The 23,642-nt window shown below is 35.7% G+C and overlaps 1 protein-coding gene across 3 annotated transcripts in view; it reads right to left on the reverse strand.

Moving 5' to 3' along the window:
- FAM13A (family with sequence similarity 13 member A) overlaps window positions 1-23,642 on the reverse strand; it is a 312,836-nt gene that overhangs the window by 236,670 nt on the left and 52,524 nt on the right. For all 3 annotated transcript variants that reach the window (XM_090266299.1, XM_090266298.1, XM_090266297.1), the window contains exon 4: window positions 13,657-13,834. In XM_090266299.1, the coding sequence (XP_090122425.1) occupies window positions 13,657-13,834 (178 nt within the window). The remainder of the gene's footprint in view (window positions 1-13,656; window positions 13,835-23,642) is intronic.

Here is a 23,642-nt window from a genome sequence, read left to right on the forward strand (position 1 = left end):
AATCTGCATTTGCTTTTTGCCACCAAAAAGAAGTAGTATTCACTTTAACTGGTTTCTTGAATTTTTAAAAGTTATAATATAACTGACTATACACACATGGGCCAAGTTATAATGAAAGTCATTAACCTCACAAACAGCTCATGACTGCTAGGGAAAAAAAAAGTCACTGGTCTTTGCATGACTGACAAGATAGATTACAGTGCAGTATATAACAACATTGTGGGAAAATATATGATCTAGTGTAAAACACAGCAGACCAAGAGTCAGAAAACATCCTATTCTTAGTCTTCCTGCTTATTGGTGATATATTGATAGCTGTGGCCAATCACTGACTACCAACCACCTAATGGAGCCTTCTTTCTTCCTAAGATTGATATAAGGAATAAACAAGATCATGAATGTAGAAGTCCTTTGAAAGTATGTGTGAAGGAAAATATGCAATTTCATTTTAAAATTATTAATGACTAGTGTTGTTGTTGTCTGGCTGGGTGTTTCTCTTTAATAAACAACCAACTTAAAGATCCTTAACTTTATGCTGGACTGTATATTTCTGCATATGATCATCAACTGACAGGCAAATGTTATTGCTTAATCACTGCATTCCCACAGAGATCGAAGGACTCTAGGGGTTATTTTTCAAAGGACAGGAAATCTTTGACTCTGGCCCCAATCAGCAATGTTCAACTACTAAGCCTGGTTACTCTCTAGAGAGGTATATTCCAGAGAATAGGTCACACACTTTAAAAACATTGCCTCACACTGATAGGGTAAAAGACCTGCAAAACATCTGGTCCTTTCTCACATAAAACACTGACCTAAAATGAACTGACGTATGGTTGCTAGGAAAAAAAATCACTGCTCCTTGAAATTATTTCACATAGAAAAATATAAATCACACTGTATATAATTCAATACTATTGATTACCAATTCCATATATTACAAAAAAGCAATCAACCAATTTGCTGAGCAACCACTTGAAGATCTATTGCCACTTCTTGAGTGAGATGAAGGTCAAAAGCATCTTTTCTGATTACTTCTGTTTGAAAAACCAAGGGTTAAAGCACCATTATTACCACCAGCCAGAGTAATAAATTTACCCTCTCACAGAATATTGAGAGAAACACTGTGTGTGGATCAAACAAAATTGTAAATCACCATGATTCCTGGAAAAACATAAGTGGACATTTAAGGGATAATTTGTAGTATCATCTTATAAATTCAGTTTCGTGTGATTCAAACTCATGTTCTCAGCTGATTAGGAATGATGGACTTGAATTTACTATTACATTGAACTTATAAAATCACAATATCTGGCCATTTTGAACTAGGAAAATGGCAGTTTTATAAGGTTCAAGCTAATACTGCCACCCACTGGACCGAGGGACAATGATAATGTAGAAATATTCCCGCACCCATCTGTTTTTCTCTCTCTCTCTAAAAAGGAACTGATAATTCTCTTGCCTAGTTCAAAGTTTCAGTTGGAACAGGCCAAAATAAATGTTATCAGTTCCATTTTAGCTCTGTAATCCTAAAAACTGATGCTTTGTACACTTCATTTTTTAAATATATATAACAGTATGAGGGTACCAACTATGTTTATGGGTTCACCATGAGAAATAGATGATTGAATAATACCCTTGTTGTATACATACAGAATCTGATACACAGGGTGTCCCACAAAAATGTATACACACTTTAAATAATTATAAAGTTGGTGTTTATTAAAATATATTTCATTTTCAAAAGGTATAGAATCTACAGACATTATTTAATTGGTTTGTCAATGTCTGTTTTCAAACTGACGTCTGTTCTGGTCCAGGCACTGCGGACAACATGAAACAATGGAATTACAAACATTATGAAACATTTCATTTGGTATTTGTGTGTATTCTCATTCAATGGCTGCTCTCAGTTCAGCGACTGTTGCAGGTTTCATAGTGTAGACTTTGTCTTTTATGTAACCCCATAAAAAAAGACCGGTGGTGTGACGTCTGGTGAATGCGCAGGGTATTCTACGAAACCCCCTCGTCCAATCCACCTGTTTGGCAAGATCTCATCAAGGTAGGAGCTAACATAGTGATGGTAGTGTGGGGGTGCCCTGTCTTGCTGTTTTCGTGATGTTTGCGATTCCATTGCCTCGCGTTTTCACCGGTGCCAGGACCAGAACGGACGTCAGTTTGAAAACAGGAGTTGACAAAACAAATAATGTCTGTAGATCCCATTACATTTTGAAAATGAAATGTATTTTAATAAACGCCGATTTTATAATTATTTAAAGTGTGTATACATTTTTTTTTTTGGCACACTCTGTATACAATAAAATGTCCTGGCTATGAGCAAATAAAAAAAGGATGTGAACTGAAGGATTTAAAATAATAAATAAAAAATGATATAAACCAAAGAAAAATATTTTAATTTAATGTTTTGCAAAAAAAGTAGGATTAAAAAGGTATATAAAATACTGATAAATTTTTTTAAAAGAATATATACCTGGGAAAAGGCTAAAAGAAATAAATAAAAATTTAAAGTTATTATTTCTAAATAATAGAATTAGTGTATGATTTGCACTGTATACTTAACAATTTTCCATATTTTTTAAAGCTATAATTTTAAGAAACAAAAATATATAAGTAAAAGCTGGACTAAATGGGATGATTTTTCATTTTACTAAACAAATAACTCAATGTTAAATATTTCAACTATACCTAATGAATCTAAGCTTAAATGGGAATTTTAAAACTAGAAAAGTATTCTGAAGTTCTGAGAGAACATATGCACATAATTATCCAGGACAATCCTTAAAAAGAAGAATTAAGTGGAAGAATACAGCTCATACCATTAAAATAAAAAGGGAATGACACTAGCACCAGACAAGCAGATAGATCATTATAGCACAGCCAAGCCCAGAGGCAGCCAGAATATATTTAAGAATTTGATATGGTGATAAAGTGACATTCTGAATCACTTGGCAAACTATGAATTACTCTCTAGATATTGTTCGGTTACCTGGCTAATTATTTCAGTGAAAAATTGCATCCTCAAATGATATCCTATTCCAAAATAAATTTCAATGGAATTCAGTATCTAAATATTTAAAAATTTAAGATATAAGAGAATATTTAATAATTTTTGGATTCTATATCATACCTTTTCTAAAATAATTTCCACATATAATCAAGATGTAAATATGAAATTACAAAATAAAGAGACAATATAAACAAATATTCCTATTCTTATAACCTTGTGGGAGAAGGCCTTTTAAGGATCACATCAAACCCAAACTGATACATAGAATTAATAAAATCTGTAAACTTTTGTGGCAAAAAGTATGAATTATAAGTTCAAGTTTAAATTATAAGCTGCAAAAAAAATATATATTTTCAATATATAACAAAAGGAATTCTTACTACTCAATTACAAAAAAAGCTTAAAAAAACTGAAAAAAGAAAAGGCAACTTACAAAAGAAAAACTATACAGAAAAATAAGCTTTTAAATATGCTAAACCACACAGTAACCAAGTAGGAAAAATTAAAAAATATTTGATTACATTGTCAAATATGAAAAAGTATGATGATGCCAGTATTGGAGGTGTGGGAAAGGGGTACACATACATAGATTGCAGCTTACCAGCTGGCAAACTTTTAAATGAAGAAAAAAATCTAATGATACAAATATTCTTTGACTACACAAATCTATTTCTAAAAGTACATCCAAAGAAAATAATTAGTGAAGAGTGAAAAGTGTATGTTCAAGAATAGTCACTGCAAAGCTGTTTATAGAGAAATAGATTGAGTGGTGATTAAGAGCTTGGAGCTGAGGAGACAGGCTGTCTGGATCAGAATCCTGGCGCTAACCTCCTCCTAGTCACGTGACCCTGAGCAAGTTCAACTTTCTGTGCTTCAGTTTCTTCATGTGCAGGGAAAAGGATAGGACCTGCCTCATAGGGTTTTAAGGATAAAGTTAACAAATAAATGAAAAGTACCTAGAACAGTGCCCGGAACTTAGTAAGAATTCAATAAATATTGTATTATTATTGCCCTGAAAAAAACAAAGCATGAAATGTCATTTATAGTGATGGCTTAAATAAAGGATATTGATCAAAAGATCACAATGCTAAGCTATCATTAGAAATGATGACATAGACACAGATCTAGAGACTGGTTTGTGGGTTATGTTGTGTAAATTAGCATGTGTGTTCTTTTCTCATAGGGCATAAGCCTATGATCTCATTACCTGAGTGACTGTCTGTACATATAGGCCTCACTTAATCCTGTCTGTATTGCTGCCTCCTGAGACTCAACGGTTTGGCTGAACTAAGTGGTTGGGTTGGTGAAGTATGGGATCGTCTGTGGGCTTCAATTTAAAACTGGTTTCTCTTTTCTACCCTAATGGCTTGGACAGAAAGAGCCCAGAGGTCTGAGAGGGGATAAACCTAAAATATCCCCCTCAGCCCAAACTAAGTATAGTGGGGAAAAGTGCTTTGAGCAGATGTGACGTGCCTTGCACACCTTCCTCCAAAGAAACCTTTTTTGTTTTTCCTAATGTGGGACATTGAAAAATTAATCCCTGCCTTTTGTCATCTAGTGGTTATGGTTTTAATGATGCATTTTAACCCTGTTGCCAAATCTGTTTCCCCCAGAATACAACAAGGATGCCAGCTTGTTAAACTGAGCATGCCATTGCCTGGGGACAGCCAACTAACCTAGAGTCTGTAAGATCTTTCCACATTTGGGAAGGCCACCCTCCACTCCACACTCCACACTTATTAGGGATATCTGAACCCAAGGGTAGGTAGGACGACAACCATGTCCAGCTTGAAGCAGCTAGAGGAGCACGAAACCTTCGCCGATTGTCCTTTATAAGATTATTAAGGGTCTTAAGTCTGAGAGGGGGGAATTCTTACAGAGCGCCCCCCCCCAAATAAATAAATAAATTTTTAAAAAGAGAAATGATGACATAGAATTATAAGTATCGGAAAATGCCAAAAGAGATGACATTAAGTTTTTAACAAAGGTTATAATGCAATATTATTTTATTATGCCATCTTTAATCAAACATAAATATACATGTGAGCATGCAGAGAAAAGAATATGGAAGCACATAAGCTAAAGTTTGAACAGTGACTGAATCTAGGTAGTATGTATGATGTTCATTTTCATCTTTATTCTTGTGCTTTTGTTTAAAAATGTTTAAACAATGAACATGTTACTTTTGTAATAAAAAATAAACATGCCCATTTTTTAAAAGGGTAACTGAACAGTAAATTATCGCAGTTACCAGTAACAGTGGGATTGATAACACAGAGCACAGGCAATAATGTCACCACTGGGAAGGGCTGGTACAGCTTTCAGCAGAGAAGAAGCCAAACTTTCCCATCACTCATTCTTTTATATGCCAGAAACATATTTATGGAGGATGGCAATATAAATACAACTGTGTTAAAAATGAAATGAACAACCTGCATTTTATGAACAGATTTGTCAACAGGTTATAAATATATGACCATGAGAGACTAGGGCTTGGGCTTAATTTTTAAAAAGGTTAATCCAAATTACCCGTTTTCCAAAAGTGTAATTTATGCTACAAACTGAACAAACCGAACAAAGCTGCTTAGCAATAGCTAATACATAAGATGATAGCAACATTGTAGGTTTATCTGGTTACACATCCTATTTGTGTCTACAAATTTAGTTGATGTCATCTAATATTTAGTGAAGTTGTCCAAATACCTAATTACACACACACACCTACAATGATCATGCAACTACAAGTAACAAGTTAGTGATTTGGAACCATTAAGTTACTGTGCTAATTTTCTGCAAGACATGAAGGAGGCCAATAGCAGCTTTAAAACCTTTATTATGTGGCCACTAGGCAAAAATGGAACATCTTGAATAGAGGCACACAGGGAAAGCTCACCACTCAAAATCAAAAACTTATTTCTTTAAGCTTTGGAAATACCTATAATATTACTGATTACCTTATTGATAAGCATTAAAATACAGTCATAACTCTACTCGTCAGCTTCAGAATTTGTCAAATTCTATACTCGTTGCTTTTTGATGAGAATAAAATGTTTCAGCACTACTCTTGCCCAAGACTATGAATCACAATGCCACCCTGCAAGAGAAAATGCTTCATCATTCGGTATCTGTTGATTTCGGCACTTGTCACAAGTTCTGGAACAAATTAATGATAAGTACCAAGGTACAACTGTACTTGTTTGAGGAGATAAGATTAATTTACAGATGTAAAAACAAAAAGCAAAGAAATCTAAGAAATAAGACTTTGATCAAGTGACTTACTCATCATAGCAATTAGCAGGTTTGTTTTAATAACTGGAGATTAAAATTTGATGTTATTATGTCACTAAATGATGGAAGCTAAATGTGCACAATGAGTTTAACACAAAGTGTAAGAAACATTAACAACCAAAAAAATTCTGAGCTAAAGGTCACTAGTGATTCTTTGGTTTCTTCATTAATGTCATTTAACAAATAGATGTTTAAATTAACTCTAAATAACAGTACATACAAACATTTGGGTTTTTTCTAATATTAGTCTCAGCTTTGAACACTGCTTTGTCAAAAGAAACTTCAAATTCAAAGAACTCATATAACAATATTGGAAAGCATAACATTTATAATTGTGAACCCTCAGAAAGAGAGACACCTACTCAGAAGGGCTCCTGATGGCTAACTGGGCTCAAATTTTAAAAAGCTGAGCCTAGAGCCATTTCTGCACAAAGGCCGCTTACCCAAACTGCACTTTACAGAGTAGCCAGTACTGGAATGCCTGCCTGTACTATATTTCTGCCATCTGAGCCAGCCCTTATAAAGGAGTTTCTAGAATCTTATTTTAATCAATAGGCCTGAAGCTTTTCCCATCCAATCAGAGCTGCATAGCTCTGGCCAATCAGAGTGGCTCTATTCTGACCAATTGGGACAGTGTCTTTTGGGCCAAAATGCAAAGATTTGGGATCCTCATTTACATGAGGATGGGCCAATCAGGGACCAGGGGTGGAGACTTCTGTCTAGCTCTCCTCTGGCTTGGGAAGTGTACCTTCCTTTTTCAATGAAGCATGAAGACTGAGTCTGCCCAGCTGAGCTGAAACACCAAAGATGTCTCACCAGAGTATTGTGAAGCAGACCTATGAGCAGTGGAGCAGTGGAGCAGAGCAAAGTAGACCATCATGGAGCAGAGCAGTGTAGTGCAGTGCAAAGCAGACTGGCATGGAGCAGAGCAGAGCTGTCTAGCCGGAGAGGGGCCTGACCCAGTGCTGCCTGGTCCCAGAGCTGTTCCACGGCTGTACAAAACTCTGCTGTATCACAATTGAGCTGTTCCACAGCCATGCCATTTTCACAGCTACACTGTATCACAATTCAGCTGTTTTGCACTGAATAAAGTTTCCTTCTTCGCCACACCTCCAACTGGGATTTTTTGTTGGTGTAGAATTGGTGCCAACTACCATCGACTGATACAATGGAGTTGCTGTTTATGAGAAAATTAGATTCCAAAGTCAGCATGTGAAAAGAAAAATCATGTGTAGCTAACATTTTCCTTTAAATTCTTGAAGCACAACATACCTCGCCATATCTTAAGAAAATAGGTTTCCCTTCTGTATTGAAACAGTCTTGTATCAGAGATGCACATTGCCTTAGAGCAGATTCTCAAGAAAACAAAGACTGAGGCAAGGACAAGGATGTTGCTGCATTATTTTGGGAGTAGGATACAGGTGAGGAAAGGAGGCAAGTAGGAATGTGAAACAATGTTAAGTGTGCATAGCTCTTTCAGAAAGAACCCCAATAACAGATACACAACAGTTTGCTTGACAGATGCTTTGTCTGGCAATTTGGAATTCAACAGACAGGTTGCAAGGATAAGCCATGGGCAGGAGAAAGAAGAGACGGACTTACTTTCCTCCACATTCCTGTTTCCCATTGTCCAAGGGATTTAACTATTCTAGACTCCCAGGTTGCATATCTAGCCCCTCTGAGAGCCCGTCAGGAATTGAGATCCTAATATGGGGTCCAAAAGTGATTGGGGAATACAGAAACTCTGGGCAGGTGGCTGGTTGACTCAGCTGCAAGGCAGCAGCCAAAGAGAAGGATACAGTATTCCCAAGGTAGGTTGAAGGTTAGCCCCTGGTGGAAGATTAATCTGAGTGGCAGGCAGTGCTGAGGCAATTTGAGGAAGTCATAAGATTTGTATCTGTTACAAGTAGTAAGTTAAAGACATTGGTTTGTATTCAGAAGTTTTATTGGATAAAAATCATTTCTTTTTCTCTTAGCATTAAAAAGTGTATATAATACTATAAGAAACTTGTGCTATATGTAAGAAGAAACTGAAAATTAATACAACTGAGGTAAGAAGAATGTCCTATTTCCCACCTCATGTTTCTAAGGAGCCCACTTTTTTCACGGGCCAAACCTGTAAGACCTGATCCTCCCCTTAATGCAATTACACATGTATTTAGTTAAATGCACAGGTATTCCAACTGTGCTCTACCAGTTGTCTACTATGCAGGAAGATTTTCCTTTTGGTCTTGCATAAGCTTCAAAGCAAACTTTGTAGGTCCCATGCTACATAAAATGTAACAGAAAAATAATGCAGAAGGTCAAACCTACCAGTGATAGAAAAAGGACTACCCAATTTTCTTTATGTCATGCTAATCACCACTAAAATCCAGTACCGATTTTATTAACTATCAGAACTTGTGGAGACGTTCAGCCAAGATGGAGTTACAGGTTAACATGCTTCACCTCCTTGCACAACCATAAAAGGATCAGAACTAATCTCAAAACAAAAACAACCAGAACTGTCAGAAAATCAAACCGTATGGAAGTCTGGCAACCAAGGATTTAAAGAAGAAATATTCATCCACAAGGGTAGGATGGGCAGAGTTGGAGAGCCACGATGGAGAGGATGCAATGTGGCGATGGTGAGGTGGTGGCAGTGGCAGTGGTGGTTGGCAGAATGAGCAGTCCCATATTCGTGTGTTGAGAATAATAGCTAGGAGGGACACCTGGGATGTGATCCCAGCCCCAGGCCAGACAGTGCAGGCCAGGGTTCCAGTGCTGGGGAAACAAAGCATCATAGCTTCTAGCTGTGAAAACCAATGGGGGTTGGTTCAGTGAAAGAAAATGCCCGTCTCTCAGGAGAGTCAGTTTAGAGGGCCCCCAAGGTCCTAGAATGTATACAAACCCACCCACTCTGGGAACCACCACCAGGGCAGCTGCTAGAGGGGTGCCAGTTGGGTTCAGGAAGTGGGTAAAGTGACTGGAAAAGGGGCGAATGCTGAGCAAGTGGCCTTGTTCCCTCTCTGAGCTCTCCCCCACAAACAGCACCACAAAGCAGTGAAACAGGTCGCCCAGCACTGATGAATACCTAAGGCTCCACCTCTTACAAGGTAACAGGTGTGCCCAGGCTAAAGAGACAAAGAAGCTCCACCTAATTCACAGAAACAAACACAGGAAGGCTGCCAAGTTGAGGCGACAAAGAAATATGGCCCAAATAAAAGAACAGATCAAAACCCCAGAAAAAGAACTAAGCAAAATAGAGCTAGCCAATCTATCAGATGGAGAGTTCAAAAGAGTGGTGATAAGAATGCTCAGAGAACTCATGGAGTACAGCAAACATATAAGGGAAGAAATGGAGGCTACATTGAGTGAAATGAAGAAAAATCCACAAGGAACAAATAGTGAAGGGAAGGAAGCCAGGGTTCAAATAAATGAATTGGAACATAAGGAAGAAATAAACAGTCAACCAGCACAGAATGAAGAAATAAGAATTAAAAAACAAAACAAAACGAAACAAAGCAAGGTGAGAATAAGATGATTCTGGGACATCTCCAAAAGTGCCAACATCCAAAACATAGGGATGCCAGAAGGATAAGAAGAAGAGCAATAAATTGAAAACTTATGTGAAAAAATAATGAAAGAAAACTTCCCTAATTTGGTGAAGGAAATGGACATATAAGTCCAGGAAGCACAGAGTCCCAAACAAGTTGGACCCAAAGGGGAACACACCCAGACACATCATAATTAAAATGCCAAAGGTTAAAGATAAAGAAAGAGTTTTAAAAGCAGCAAGAGAAGAGAGTTACCTACAAAGGAGTTCTCATAAAACTATCAGCTGATTTCTTAAAAAGAAAACTTTGCAGGCAAGAAGGGACTGGCAAGAAGTATTCAATGTGATGAAAAGCAAGGACCGATAACCTCGATTACTCTATCCGGCAAAGCTATTATTTAGAATGGAAGGGCAGATAAAGTGCTTCCCAGGCAAGGTAAAGCTAAAGGAGTTCATCATAACCATGCAATTACTATATAAAATGTTAAAGGAACTTATTTAAGAAAAAGAAGCTCAAAACTATGAACATTAAAATGACAACAAACTCACAACTATCAACTGAATAAAAAAACAAAAACAAAAACAAACTAAACAAACAACCAGAACAGAAGCAGAATCATAGATATGGAGACTATATGCCGGGTTATGAGTGGGGAATGGGAAGAGAGAGAACAGGAGAAAAGGTACAGGGATTAAGAAGCATAACTGGTAGGCGCAAAATAGATATGCGGAAGTTAAGAACAGTAAAGGAAATGGATAGGACAAAGAACTTATATGAATAGCCCATGGACATGAACTGAAGAGGTACTGCTGGAGGGATGGAGGTACCGGGTGGAGGGTTGCAAAGGGAAATAAATTGGAAAAAGCTGTAATAGCATAGTCAATAAAATGTACTTAAAAAATCATTCAGAAAGCAATTTCTGCTAATCTCTTGAGCATAATTATATTCTTAGGAAGATTTTTATTTTAGAAACTGGGATATTATGAATTTCCCTATGAAAAAAATCATATAGAATATATGTAGCTTGCAGTCTAAAGCTTGATGAATTTTTCATAGAAAAATACCTATCACTGTGCCAAAGTATACTATAAAAACATTATTTTAACTTTGCCATAATATATTATAAAATGTGTAAGCCCCTCAGCTGAGCAATTCCACTTCTAGGACATCTATTATAAAAAGGAATAGTTGCATATGTATATAGAAAGTCTCATCCAAAATGTTCACTGCAAGTGTTTTCTTTTTTTCTTAAATCATTTTTTAAATTGGTGTTTAAGGTTTTTTTTTTAATTGCGCTTTACTTTTAATATTATTTTGTATTGGTTTCAGGTGTACAGCATAGAGGTTAGACAATCATATACTTTACAAAGTGTTCTCCCCAATATTTCTAGCCCCCACCTAGCACTGTACACTGCAACTCTGTTTTAATTTTTCTTTTTTAATGAAAACAACCTCAGAGGTCATCAATACAGGTAGTATAGTTAAACTGGGGCAGATTCACACTATTCAATACTTTTAAAGAATGAGGTGTATGAATATACTGATATTAAAAGTTCAAGTACTACCATAAAAACAATCAAACTTCACAACATATGGACCAGAATCTAATTTATATTTAAAAATAGATTTATAGCTGTCTTCAGAAAGACAGTTGGAAGGATACAGACCTGCTGGTTACTGAATTTAACTCTAGGGAGGAGAGGTGGGAATGGGAGGGACTAATGGAGGATACTTTATTTTTATTCTACATACCTCTATATTGTTTGAATATTTTACAATGATAATATTATATGATAATCTAAACTTATAAACCTATAACTAGATGTACGTGTTGAAAACCTCATAATTAAGTTACCAAGAAGCCCAACATCCACAACACCAAACAATCATATTGTTGGTGTATTTCTTTTCATTTTTATGATTATATATTTCAGACAATATTTTGTGTCTAAAATTTTATATTCTTTCAAAAATTATTATTTTATGAGGATGTTCCCTTATCTCTTAAAAATAAATCTTCTTCATCTGTGACTATACAATGTATTCATCTTAGTTATTAAGAAAAGTATTTTCTTTGTCTTTTAAGTGGTTCATAGTGAGATTTATCCTTGAATGGCATCTTCCCACTGACCAACTTTATAACATATATGGTCTAACTGTGGTCACTAGAGTTAAAGTGTCTAGTTTTCCTTGACCTAGCTAGAGGAACTTCAAGGACAAAATAAGCACTCTGATTCTTTAGAACCAATTAGATAAATGAGACAAAACAGTACTTGTTAAGTGCCCAATACACACTCTCTGTTATAAGTATTATACTCTATTTCAATGAGAAAAGGACCTGGCAGTGACTTCTATTATCCTTAAGTTTAGAAGTACACACAAATTAATAGATCACAACAATAGGAATGTTCTTAATGCCATTGAATTATACACTTAAAAATGGTTAAAATGGTAAATTTTGTTACGTATATTTTACCAAAATAAAAAAGTTTAACCTATAATAATTAGCAGTCTCTATAATAAAAACTCATAACTTATTTGATATTTTGACTAATGGAAGCAGGTTATCAGAAATCCTAGGTCAAGCCCAAGCCAATAAGTTAGCAATGAGGTATGTGTGTATGTGCTATTAAATAAGCATTCTATTTACAAATTCATTTTCACCTCTTCTAGAATCTAGGGTTTCAAAATTGCTGAGTAGTTTTCTACTTACTTTTCTTTCTTACATGTAAGTCACCAAACAAAATTTACTCTACAGAGAGAAGTAAAAAGAAATAGAGCCTTTTTACTACCACAGAGCTCCTAAACAAGAAATTAGTGAAGCCTGTGTTTAAAACATTTATTCATGAGATCCTAACATATCCTATTAAATGCCATTATTTAAAATTTCAATGTCTAAGGTTACAAAGGGGATCATTATTAAGGTGGAGCTTCTCCCTCTAGAAGGCTGCAGATGTCCCGGAACCCTGCAGCCACTATGATCTAAGCCAGAGTTTATAGTTAGACAATCATTCTCAGGACTGTAAAAATTACTAGTCTGGGCAGCTGCATGGGTCTGTAGATTAATGAAGTGGATAAGCAGATACACGATTTAAAAAAAAAAAAAAAAAAAAAAAAACTTCCCGAGAATTTATGAGAGTTTTTAAAGTGTGAGTGTTCTCCCTTTCTCTCTCCTTATAACTTATAGAAGGATGTGTTTGATTAGGAGAGTGAAAAGCAAAGTCCCTGGATTGCAAGATCACATTTTATACATTAAAGAGCTTTAAGGAATAACATGGAAAATAAAATATAGAGCCTTACAGAAGTTCTTGTGGCTAGTGATATAGCACCCACTACAGAACTGGTTTATTTCTAGTCTAGTTTATTCCTAGAAAATAAATATATATAGCTGAGGTTACATTTTTCTGTCACTGACATATTTTGCCTACAATTTTTCATCCATTAGCAATGTTTTGAATGTTATCACTATTAAAAAAATTACGCACTGCATCATATTCCTTCCCTTTCCGCTAATCAAAGTTTCAGATTAGATTTCTTTAATGCCCCTTTTGGTGAAAGTGAAACTTATTTCCAAAAATTTAAATAAGGTTGTTTGAAATATAACAAATGATGACTTCATAATAAGGTATTATCTGCTTTCTTCAAAATTGAGACAAGAAACAAGGCTGAAATGCCCAATAGTGTGGAACTTCAACATAAATTGGTTGACTTTTCAGTTGGAAATATATGTCTACATACCAGTAATTTCAGGTAGTGCTAAAAAGGAGTATGTGATAATATTAAAAGCAAAATGCCACAACTTACTGAAAGCAATTGGGCCCAAATACAGTGGCAAGGTTGTGAACATTCATGCGATTCTGCACATGGTGTTTGGCTACTTCTGTCAAGAATTGGCATAGGTACTTGAGGAGGCAGTAGTTCGTGTCTGGAAGCTCTTTTATTAAGTCTCTTAAGCTACTCTCCTGAGCTTCATTTCTGTCATCTGAAAAGAAAAGTGAAAATGTTCTCAGGCATATTTCACAGAAACAATAACAAAAGTACAAAGCTATATTTAAATCTAACACTGCATTCAGAAAAAAATTCGTAAAGACTGAAAGAGGCCATCAAAAAAGAGGTGTTTTTGCCTTTTCTATGCTCCTTAAGCATTTAACTTTTTTAACATTAAAGAATTCCAAACTTATTCAGACATCCAGAAAATCATGAGCTTTATTAACTGCATACATTGGATCCAACTTTTTTGTTATCTTGCTCAAAATTAACATAACAGTTGAGTTTTTATCCACAGTGGAATCTTCCATTTGACTTTTAAGTTTTTTAGAAACAAAAACCTCATATTTGAATAAAATTTGATGTAAGAGACCTTCCCCAGTCACCATGAGTGACACTAAACTTAGTCATCAGGAATCTGTATACAAAGAAAACTGAAGGAAATCTGTAATTTCTAGATAGTTTTATAATCTCTAACACATCAGAGTTTAGAACTTGATAGATGCAACTCATACAAAAGCCTAATAACCTTGTATACAGCTCAAATATCTAACAATGTTCTAAAATTCAAGGCAAGCATATGAAAAGTTTCCCCTCAACTGTCAAAGATTTGTTTGTTTTATCAATATTTAAACAGAGAACAGGCGTTATGGGAAGAATCACAATCCACCTCTTAGATGTCTCAGGGACTGAAAATCATCCAGTCAAAATTAATACGTCCTGGTTTAATTTAGATAGGTCAGCAGCTTTACCCAGTCAAGTGAGTAAGAAAACAGGAAAGTGAGGCAAATGAGATGCAACAGAAGATGATTAGTCAGTGTTACAAAACATATGCATAAAATGATGTCACTGCAGGAAGTGAAAACACAGAAAGTCACATAAAGTGCCACTGAGTGGCTGCAGAGCACAGGATAAGAACCAGCTTCAGGAGTCACTTCCTGGGGTAGGATCCTGGCTCTCTGCCACCTGCTACAGAAGTCCCTCCTTACCTACCCTTTCCCTTTCTGCAGTTTTAGTAACCAGAGGTCAACTGCAGACTCAAAATATTAGATGGAAAATACCAGAAATAAACCATTCATAAGTTTTAAATTGCATGTTGTTCTGAGTAGTGTGATGAAATCTCATACCATCCTGCTCCATCCCACCCAGGACATGAATTATCCCCTTTGTCCAGCACCTCCATGCTGTAGATGCACCCCACTAGTTAGTCGCTTAGTAGCCCCTTGTTATCAGATCCACCATCAGGACATCACAGTGCCTGTGTTCAAGTCACCCTTATTTTACTTAATAACAGCCCTGAATCACAAGAGTAATGCTTCTGGCAATCTGGATATGCCCAAGAGAAGCAATGAAGTGCTTCCTTTAAGTGGAAAGAGGAAAGTTCTTGACTTAAAGCAGAAAAATCCTATGTTGAGGTTGCTAAGATTTATGGTTAAGGACAAATTTTTTATTCCTGAAACTGTGAAAAAAGAAAAAGAAATTAATGCTAGTTTTCCTGTTGCATCTCAAACTGCAAAAGTTATGGCCACAGTGTAAAATAAGTGCTTAGTTAAGATGGAAAAGGCATTAAATTTGTGGGTAGAAGACACAGACAAAAGAAAACATGTTCTAATAGATGACAACGTGTTGTACCAAAAAGCATTGAGCCTACACAGAGACTTTAGCGGGGGATACCCTGCAACGAGTGATACCAAGCCACTTACTGCAAGGAAGGAGTAATTACAAAGATTCTGAAATAAGTTTGGGCTGAAAAATATAAGTATCACTGGAGAGAAACCACATTCACAAAACTTTTGTTACCACGTATTGTTATGATCATTCTATTTTATTACTAGTTATTGCTATTGTTAATACCTTACTGTGCCTAATTTATAAATTAAACTTTACCATAGGTATGTGTGTATAGGAAAAACATAGTACTGTATACATAGGTTTTGGTACTATCTGCAGTTTCAGGCATCCACTGGGGGTCTGGAAACATATCCCCCATGAATACAGTGCAACTGCTATACCTGTGTGATCTTAGACACTTTACTAAATTTTGTTTCATTTGTAAAGGGTAATATTAAGTATCTCATAGGTTCTGACGGAGATTTAATGAATTTACAGTTGTCAAGTATTTAAAAGCATCGTTGACACATACTAAGTGCTATGTGAGTAATAATAACACCTTTTACTTTACCTTCATTGATTTGGTTTTATGAGCACACTGAGGTTTTAATGAAATGCCTTTTAATATATGCCCATTTCCCCTTTATGAATGTTAGAAAAAGTGATGCTGCCAAAAATAGCAGTGCCAAAAATGTGTAGATTTCAATGTTTATCAGAATGTTCTCCAAAACATTTAAAATTTTAATTAAAATTTTTTTTGCTTTTTATTGGGATGACACTAGTTAATGAAAGTATACAGGTTTCAGGTGCACAGTTCTACAACACATCATCTGTACCCTCTATTGTGAGTTCACCATCCCAAGTCAGGTCTTGTTTTGGAGAACATTATAATTAGAATTATTATTTCTTACAGATCACAAACAATGTGATCCAATAAAGTATATCATTTTTTAGGGTAAAATAAATTTCCTGATATTAGACATTTTTAATATTAAGTATTTTTAAAAATGAAATAAATCATATTCAAATACTTTGGTAATCCATGTAGTATGTTGCTTTCGATGGCATTATTTACCACAGTACAATGATCTTGACTAGTAGAGTTATCTGACTAGCAATAAGAAAGGGAAATAATTGTTTGAAGGTGATTATAAACTAATTAAAGACTACCCATTTCTCATACCTATGTATTATAAAGATAAATAACTATGAAGAGAAGATTAATTTTATTTTGTCTTTCTTTTTTTACAGTGACTAATCCAAAGTGTGTCTGGATGTTTTCATGGGTGTGTTTTCTCTGTTTAAAATTGTGTTTCTACACCATCCTGACTTTGCTTACCATTCTCCTTCTTCCATTGTGATTGTATATTTATGTTTGAATTGTTTTAAACTTGTAAAAAGTTATTAGTGCAAGCAATTTATCGCTATTTCATTCACGTTGTTACAAGAGGCTATAGTTTATCTTATAATATTCATTCATTGTATAATATTCCATTCTGACTTTATCACAGCTTATCCACTCCCCTGTCGATGGGTATTTGGGTTGTTTCCAGATTTTTTTCTGGGGACAGTGCTGAGAACATCATTCTTGAACACGTCTCCTGGTGTGTGTGTGCAGCAGTATATCTTGGACATGTATCAAAGAGTGAAATTGCTGGGTCATTGTATGAAACTACCAGATTACAAACAAGGCCATACTGCTTTTCAAAGAACAAATTAACCTCTATACGAAAATAAAGAATAGGAACAATAAAAGTTAAGATCAAATATCTGTAAATATGTTAAAAATAAAATTAAAAATATATAAAAGTGTGGTTTAACTCCCACCATGTAAGTTGTACAAGTAAAAGCATTCCAACAGCCTTGATAATTGGGCTCCTGGCCATCTGTCTCTGAAATGAAACCACAAACCCTGCGTGTGAAGATACCACGTCAAATAAAATAAATTCTCAAATGGTTTTGAATTTATGACAATAACATCTTTGAAAAAATGCAGCACTTTTAACATTTACTTCCAAATTTTGAGATACAATAAATAATCATTCCAGGAAATAAAATGGACAAATAATGGAAGGGGAGATAGACTTATTCAGAGAATCTCAAGTTTATTAACAAAATAACATTAAATCCTTTGTGGTATGAATGTAAGAATCACTAAACATGTTTTCAAAAAGCAAAAGTAAGTATGCCTTGTATTTATCTCATTCTATGCCAAAGCACTTCCACTTCCTCTGACAGAAGATGGATTCACTGAATCACCCACTGGGCGAGTGTGCTGAGGGTTGTCTGCTTCAGTGGTGTTGACAACTGCATACCACATTTGAACCTTAAATAGTCATAATTTACCTCCTGAATCCTTATTTAAATATATTGACAGTGCGATAAAGACCTTAATTTATCAGCATGACATTTCTCCTCACATCTTCATACTGATTAATTATGTGCTAAGATACTGAGAATCTGCAATTTGCCTGCCTTTTCAGAAATATGTGGTGAATACCACCATTTTTGCCAGTCTGCAGCTATGTTACAGCAAGACTTCCTACATGTGAGAATAATCATGGCTCAACTTCCTTAGAGAAGGCTTGCAGAAGAATGCCCAGCATAGCACTGAGTTGGGGAATCTGGGTGCAAATGTGCCTAATAAGATGATGTTTATTCATGCTTGAGAGAAACAAAATTCATAATAATTACTTTATTATTACTTTCATTATCTTTTGATTTGCTAATGCCTAAATATAACAAACACAGCCTTATTCATTCATTTTCTTGCATTTATATTGGTAATTATGATGGCTCTCTCAAGTTTTCACATTATAAAAAAGAATTAGCAATGTTTCTATTTTTGTACACATTAATTTATAATGTATACTTACTGTACACTATCTGTAATATTTACCGCATGCTTTCTATGTCTGACATTCTTTAACACTAAAGATACATCAGTGAACAAAAGAAACTTCATGCTTTCATGAAACATTCACATCAAGGGGAGACAGACAATTCAACCAATTAGTAACATAAGTGCTATGAAGAAACACAAAGCAGGGTAAGGGGAATAAAGCAGAGTTACACAGGGGTGGGGAATGTTATTTCATTTAACACAGGGGGTCAAGGAAGGCCTCTGTAATATGGTGACAACCTAGCAGGGAGCTGAAGGAAAGAGGGAAGTGCATTCTCAGCAGTGGAAACAGCAAGTGCTAGACCCCAGAGGGGTTCTTGAGGCTGGGATCAAGGGGTATTAGGAGAGGAAGGAGCAGGAAGTAGAATCGGGAGCCAGCATGGGGGAAGACTAGGGCAGGTCATCACTGTCTTACTTTAAGCCATGGGCCTTTTTCACTCTCCCGAGTGGGGGTTTTGAGCTGTTGGGAGATCTGCCTTTAAAGAATCAGTCTGGCCGCTGTGCTGAATCTACACGTTAAGAGGCCAAGCTGAAAGCAGGAAAACTAGTTTAGGGGACTATTGTGACAGTCCAGAAGAGAAAAGCCAGTTGGCCCTGGACCAGGTTGATAGTGGTGAGATGGTAAGACATGGGCAGATTCTGAATATACTTTAAATGTATCTTGTTTGTTCTACATATATGAATTGTTTCATGCATGCATTAATACATGCATTAAATAATCATTCATGAAATACTTATTGAGTGATTTATTCTATGCCAGGCATAATTCTAAGAACTTGTGATACAGCAGTAAACAAAACAAATAAACTCTTTCCTTCACAGAGCTCATAGTTTAGTGGGTGAAACATTAAAAAATAAACAAGTACCAGGGCTGGGGGGACTGGGAGAGGGTAGTAATTGTCAGGAAGGCCTTCCTGAGAATGTATCTGATGTGTGTAAGCAGTTAAAGTTAAAATAAAAATATCCACAAACTGGCAAATGTAAGCTCAAGAGTTAGAGGTTAAGTTTTAAATATCTTTTAAATTCCTTCAATGCCTTCCTTGCATATAAAAATTAAGAAATAGTTTTAATATATTGATACACACTTAAGACACCCTTTAAGACACAGTAAAACAAACTAGCATAGGAATAAAGAGACATTTATATCTGGACTACATCTTAAATGTGGAATAATTTAGTCTATACAAAGAACTAGCTGGTTCAAAGTGTTAAGGACGAATTGGATTATAGTTATTTAAATGATAAGAAAAGGGTTATTTGGTGGTAGGGTGGTAAGGATACTCGGCAATGAAATTCCACAGAAGGGCCTTGGAAATGGAAGTAAAATGGACCTCTGCAGCTGGTTTAAAATTTTAACTATTTGTATTTTGAAGCTATTTCTATAAATTGGAATAAAAATTAGAATGTTTTAATTCATGACTCTGAAAGGTTTAAGGATATTTTGCAGATGGAATAATGGTTAATAATTGAAATAGTCATCACATTCCTTAACATCAACCTTTTCCTAGGACAAGAACTAACTTTCTCCATTAGGGAAAAGCGCCACTTAAAATTATTCAAGTTTTCTTGAAAGATGTCATTCATTCTTGGCTAGATTTGACCCATTTCTCAAGCAAAGTCACAAACATTCAACTAGCACTGTATATACACAGCGTACAAAGAAAAATTACTCAGCACTTAAGGAAGATTGTACCATAAAAACTTTTGTGCCAGAGTAAGTAACAAACATGAAACCATGTGACAAGTATTTGCTCTCATTAAGAAAGATTATGATCATAATCAGTAATGCTGGACCTACATCACGTGAAGGCACCTAACTCTAACCTGGACACTTATCCTAGTGCTTGTCATGTGCTTTGGCTTTTCAATGGCCATGAAGTTATACTGTACTCACAAACTTACCCTCAAGGAGAAAAACAAAACAACTGATGAAATGCTAATCTCTACCATGATATATCTCAGAGCCAGGAGAAGTTCAGTCATTAAAAGAAGCAAAATATTTAACCTCATGGCGCCAGATTTATTGAAGTAGCTCTTTATTTCCTCATTAAGCCTCACAAATGATTTATGAAAACTTGCTAATCTGTTAGAACAACGAGCTGTTGCTGATCTTGGAGATGAAGAAAGGTCACAAGCTGAAGAATGTGGACAGCCTCTAGAAAATGAGAAGTAGCCATCAAGAAAACAGGGACCTCAGCCCTACAAGCACATGGGACTGAAAACTGCTAACGACCTGAGTGAGTCTGGTGGGATAAGAACTCAGGCGGACATACACCTTGATTCCAGTCTTATGAGACCTGGAGTAGAGAAACCAGCTGAGCCTCCACACCTCGCACAGAATAATAGTGAGATAATAACTTTATGCTGTTTTCAGCCACTACGTTTGTGGTAACCTGTCAAAGCAGAAACAGGACTCTTAACACATCCCAGTTAGAGATGACTAGACTGAAACAGAGAGATGAATTAAGTTGTCCAAATTCACACAACTATGATGCAGCTGAACTGCAGTTCAAATCCTGGCAGTCTGACCTCAGAACGCATGATTTGATCAATGCACTCTAACAAAATTAGCTGTTGTTATTGTGATTATTACAGAGCACATAGAAATCTGTCTCATACATTGATTCCTGAATCAACAAATACGTAAAACTAATAAGTAGTAGAGGGTAGGAGTCCTAATTCATTACAACTTCTTAAGTCCTGGGGTGTATGTGGGGAACAACATTTTAATAAAAGCCTACAAGAATGTCTGGGCACAGCATGTTTTATAAAATACATGAGAATAAAAAACCCGAATTATATTTCTTTCTAAATATGCATTCACAGAAGAATAAAAAAAATAATCATAAAATGCCAGCTACAATGGGTTAGACTGGATTTTACTTCTGCATTTCATTGTCCAGAAGTAGAATTACTTCTTTAGAATGATGAGAAGCTTAGGTACATAATTACATCTTATAATTAATGGGACTGGTATTTTTCCATGTAGAAGAAGGGGCTGTATTTTTATTAGCTGTATTGCAGCCCTTGCCCATGACAAAGTTCTTTCTCAAAGACCTCACACAAATTTCTCAAAGGGCAAAATTATGAAGTGACTAATAAAAATTAATTACAGTCTATTCTTAGACACTATTAATGAAACTACAAATCTTATCATTCTGATTAGATTCTGCAAAATGCTTAGGTGTGTTTATTGCCAAATCAGCCAGTATCTACACTGAACTCCTGCTCTCAGAATGAACCTGCATGTTGAGCCACGTGGTAAATAATTGCTCAAAGTAACATGCAGGCAAAGGCCTGTAGGCAGAACAAGAACAAAAAAACAAAAAAAAACTAACTCCTGATGATACTTAAATAGTAGGTCAGCTAATTTGTTCTCTGGGCATTTACTGAATGCTGAATGCTCATCAGTGGAAACAGGCAGTATAAATAAAAATATAAAAAACATAAAATAGTCTATCTAAATTTCCAAGCTGAAAGATCATATCTAGGCTGGTTGTTAGACAAGCATTTAACAACTGAAAAACCTGTTCTAATTGGACGTCAGTTCACAGGAGAATGGAAAAACAACCGTAGCACATAGAAAAGGGAACCTCTAATATAAAATACGAATCTTGAATATGGAAATATCCCAGAGAAATAAAACTTGGCTTTCCCCATGAATCTAGTGCTATATTAAGTGGGAAGAGAATATTAAGTGTGTAGTTACAGTAAGTAAGTAGTTAAAATGGAAATCATATTACTACTATACCACCCCGCCCCTGCCACAGGACTCAGCTGACACTACTGCCCAAGCTGTAAGATCTGGTGTCCTAGACCATAAAGCCTAGAGTTAAGCCCAGAATTATTTAAGTCTGTTTTGGGTGTCTCTTCCTTCTCTGTTACATCTTCAAATTTGTTTATGGGCTCAATGTAGAAGTTGATTGTGCCCATGAGTTCAGCAAAAGTAGGTATTTACAACACAGATTAATGGAATGAGGACATATTTATGGGTGACTAGAAAGCTAATCATTTGACATCCCTTCAAATTGATACTCCTAAAGCAAATTTTCAATATTTATTTTATGTAAGTTGACCTTCTATTAATACAAGTTGGATAATTTTTAAAATAATCATTTGTTGGTTGTTCTCTCTTTTCCAGCTAAATCCAAATAAAATACTTATCACATAAAAGCATTAGTGAAAAATGCAGGATTTACTGAGGATTTCACTTAGTTCACAACAATTCATTCCAAAAAAACCCTAATAGACATTATCTCTTGGCCTTGAAGGGGCTTGGTATCCTCTCCCTTTTAGCTCTTCAAGCCCATAAGCCTCCTGTTATTACAAATATCTATTGCCTATATTAAGAGAATGACCAAAATAAAAAAAACACAGGCAATAACAGATGTTGGCAAGGAATGTTGAGAAATTAGAACTTTCATTCATTGCTGATGGGAATATAAAATAGTCCAATTATTTTGGAAAATTATTCCTTAAAATGTGAAACACAGCCCTAGCTGCTGTGGCTCAGTAGATTGAGCATTGGCCTGCGAGCCAAGTGTCGCTGGTTTGATTCCCAGTCAGGGCACATGACTAGGTTGCACAACAGGTCCCCAGTTGGGGCACAAGTGAGAGGCAACCACACAGTGATTAAAAAAAAAGGTGGGGGGGGGGGGACATAAAGTCACCATTTAACCCAGCAAATCCATTCCTAGGTAGATACCCAAGAGAAATTAAAGCATATATCCATATAAGAATTTAACAGCCCAGCATTATTCATAGTCAAAAGGTTATGTCCATATAGGAACTTCTAAATATGTGTTCATAACAGCATTATTCATAATAACCAAAAGGTGAAAATAACCCAAATTCTATCAATGAATGAATGGATAAAGTGTGGTACAGTCATACAATGAAATATTAACCAGCCATAAAGGAAGGAAGTCCTGATATATGTTCCAACATGAACGAACTTTGTTAACTTATACTAAGTAAAAGAAGCCAGTCACAAAAGATCACATGTTGTGTGATTCCATTCATAGGAAATATCCATAAAAGGCAAATCTATATAGGTAGAAGATTAGTGTTTGCTTAGGGCTAGGGGAAGTACAGGGGGGGAAGGGAGGAGGAGGAAGGAATGGGGAGTGTCTAACAGGCTTTCAGTTAGTTCCTGAAGTTATAAAGATATTCATCCTAAAACCAGTGTATTGCACTCTGTGAATACACTAAAAACCATGGAATTATACACTTTAAAAGGGTCAGTTTTACGGTGTATAAATTATATCTCAATAAAGCTGTTATAAGGAAA

Source organism: Furipterus horrens, unplaced genomic scaffold, assembly GCF_987537825.1.
Source record: "Furipterus horrens unplaced genomic scaffold, mFurHor1.1.pri manual_scaffold_2, whole genome shotgun sequence".
Classification (NCBI taxonomy): domain Eukaryota; kingdom Metazoa; phylum Chordata; class Mammalia; order Chiroptera; family Furipteridae; genus Furipterus; species Furipterus horrens.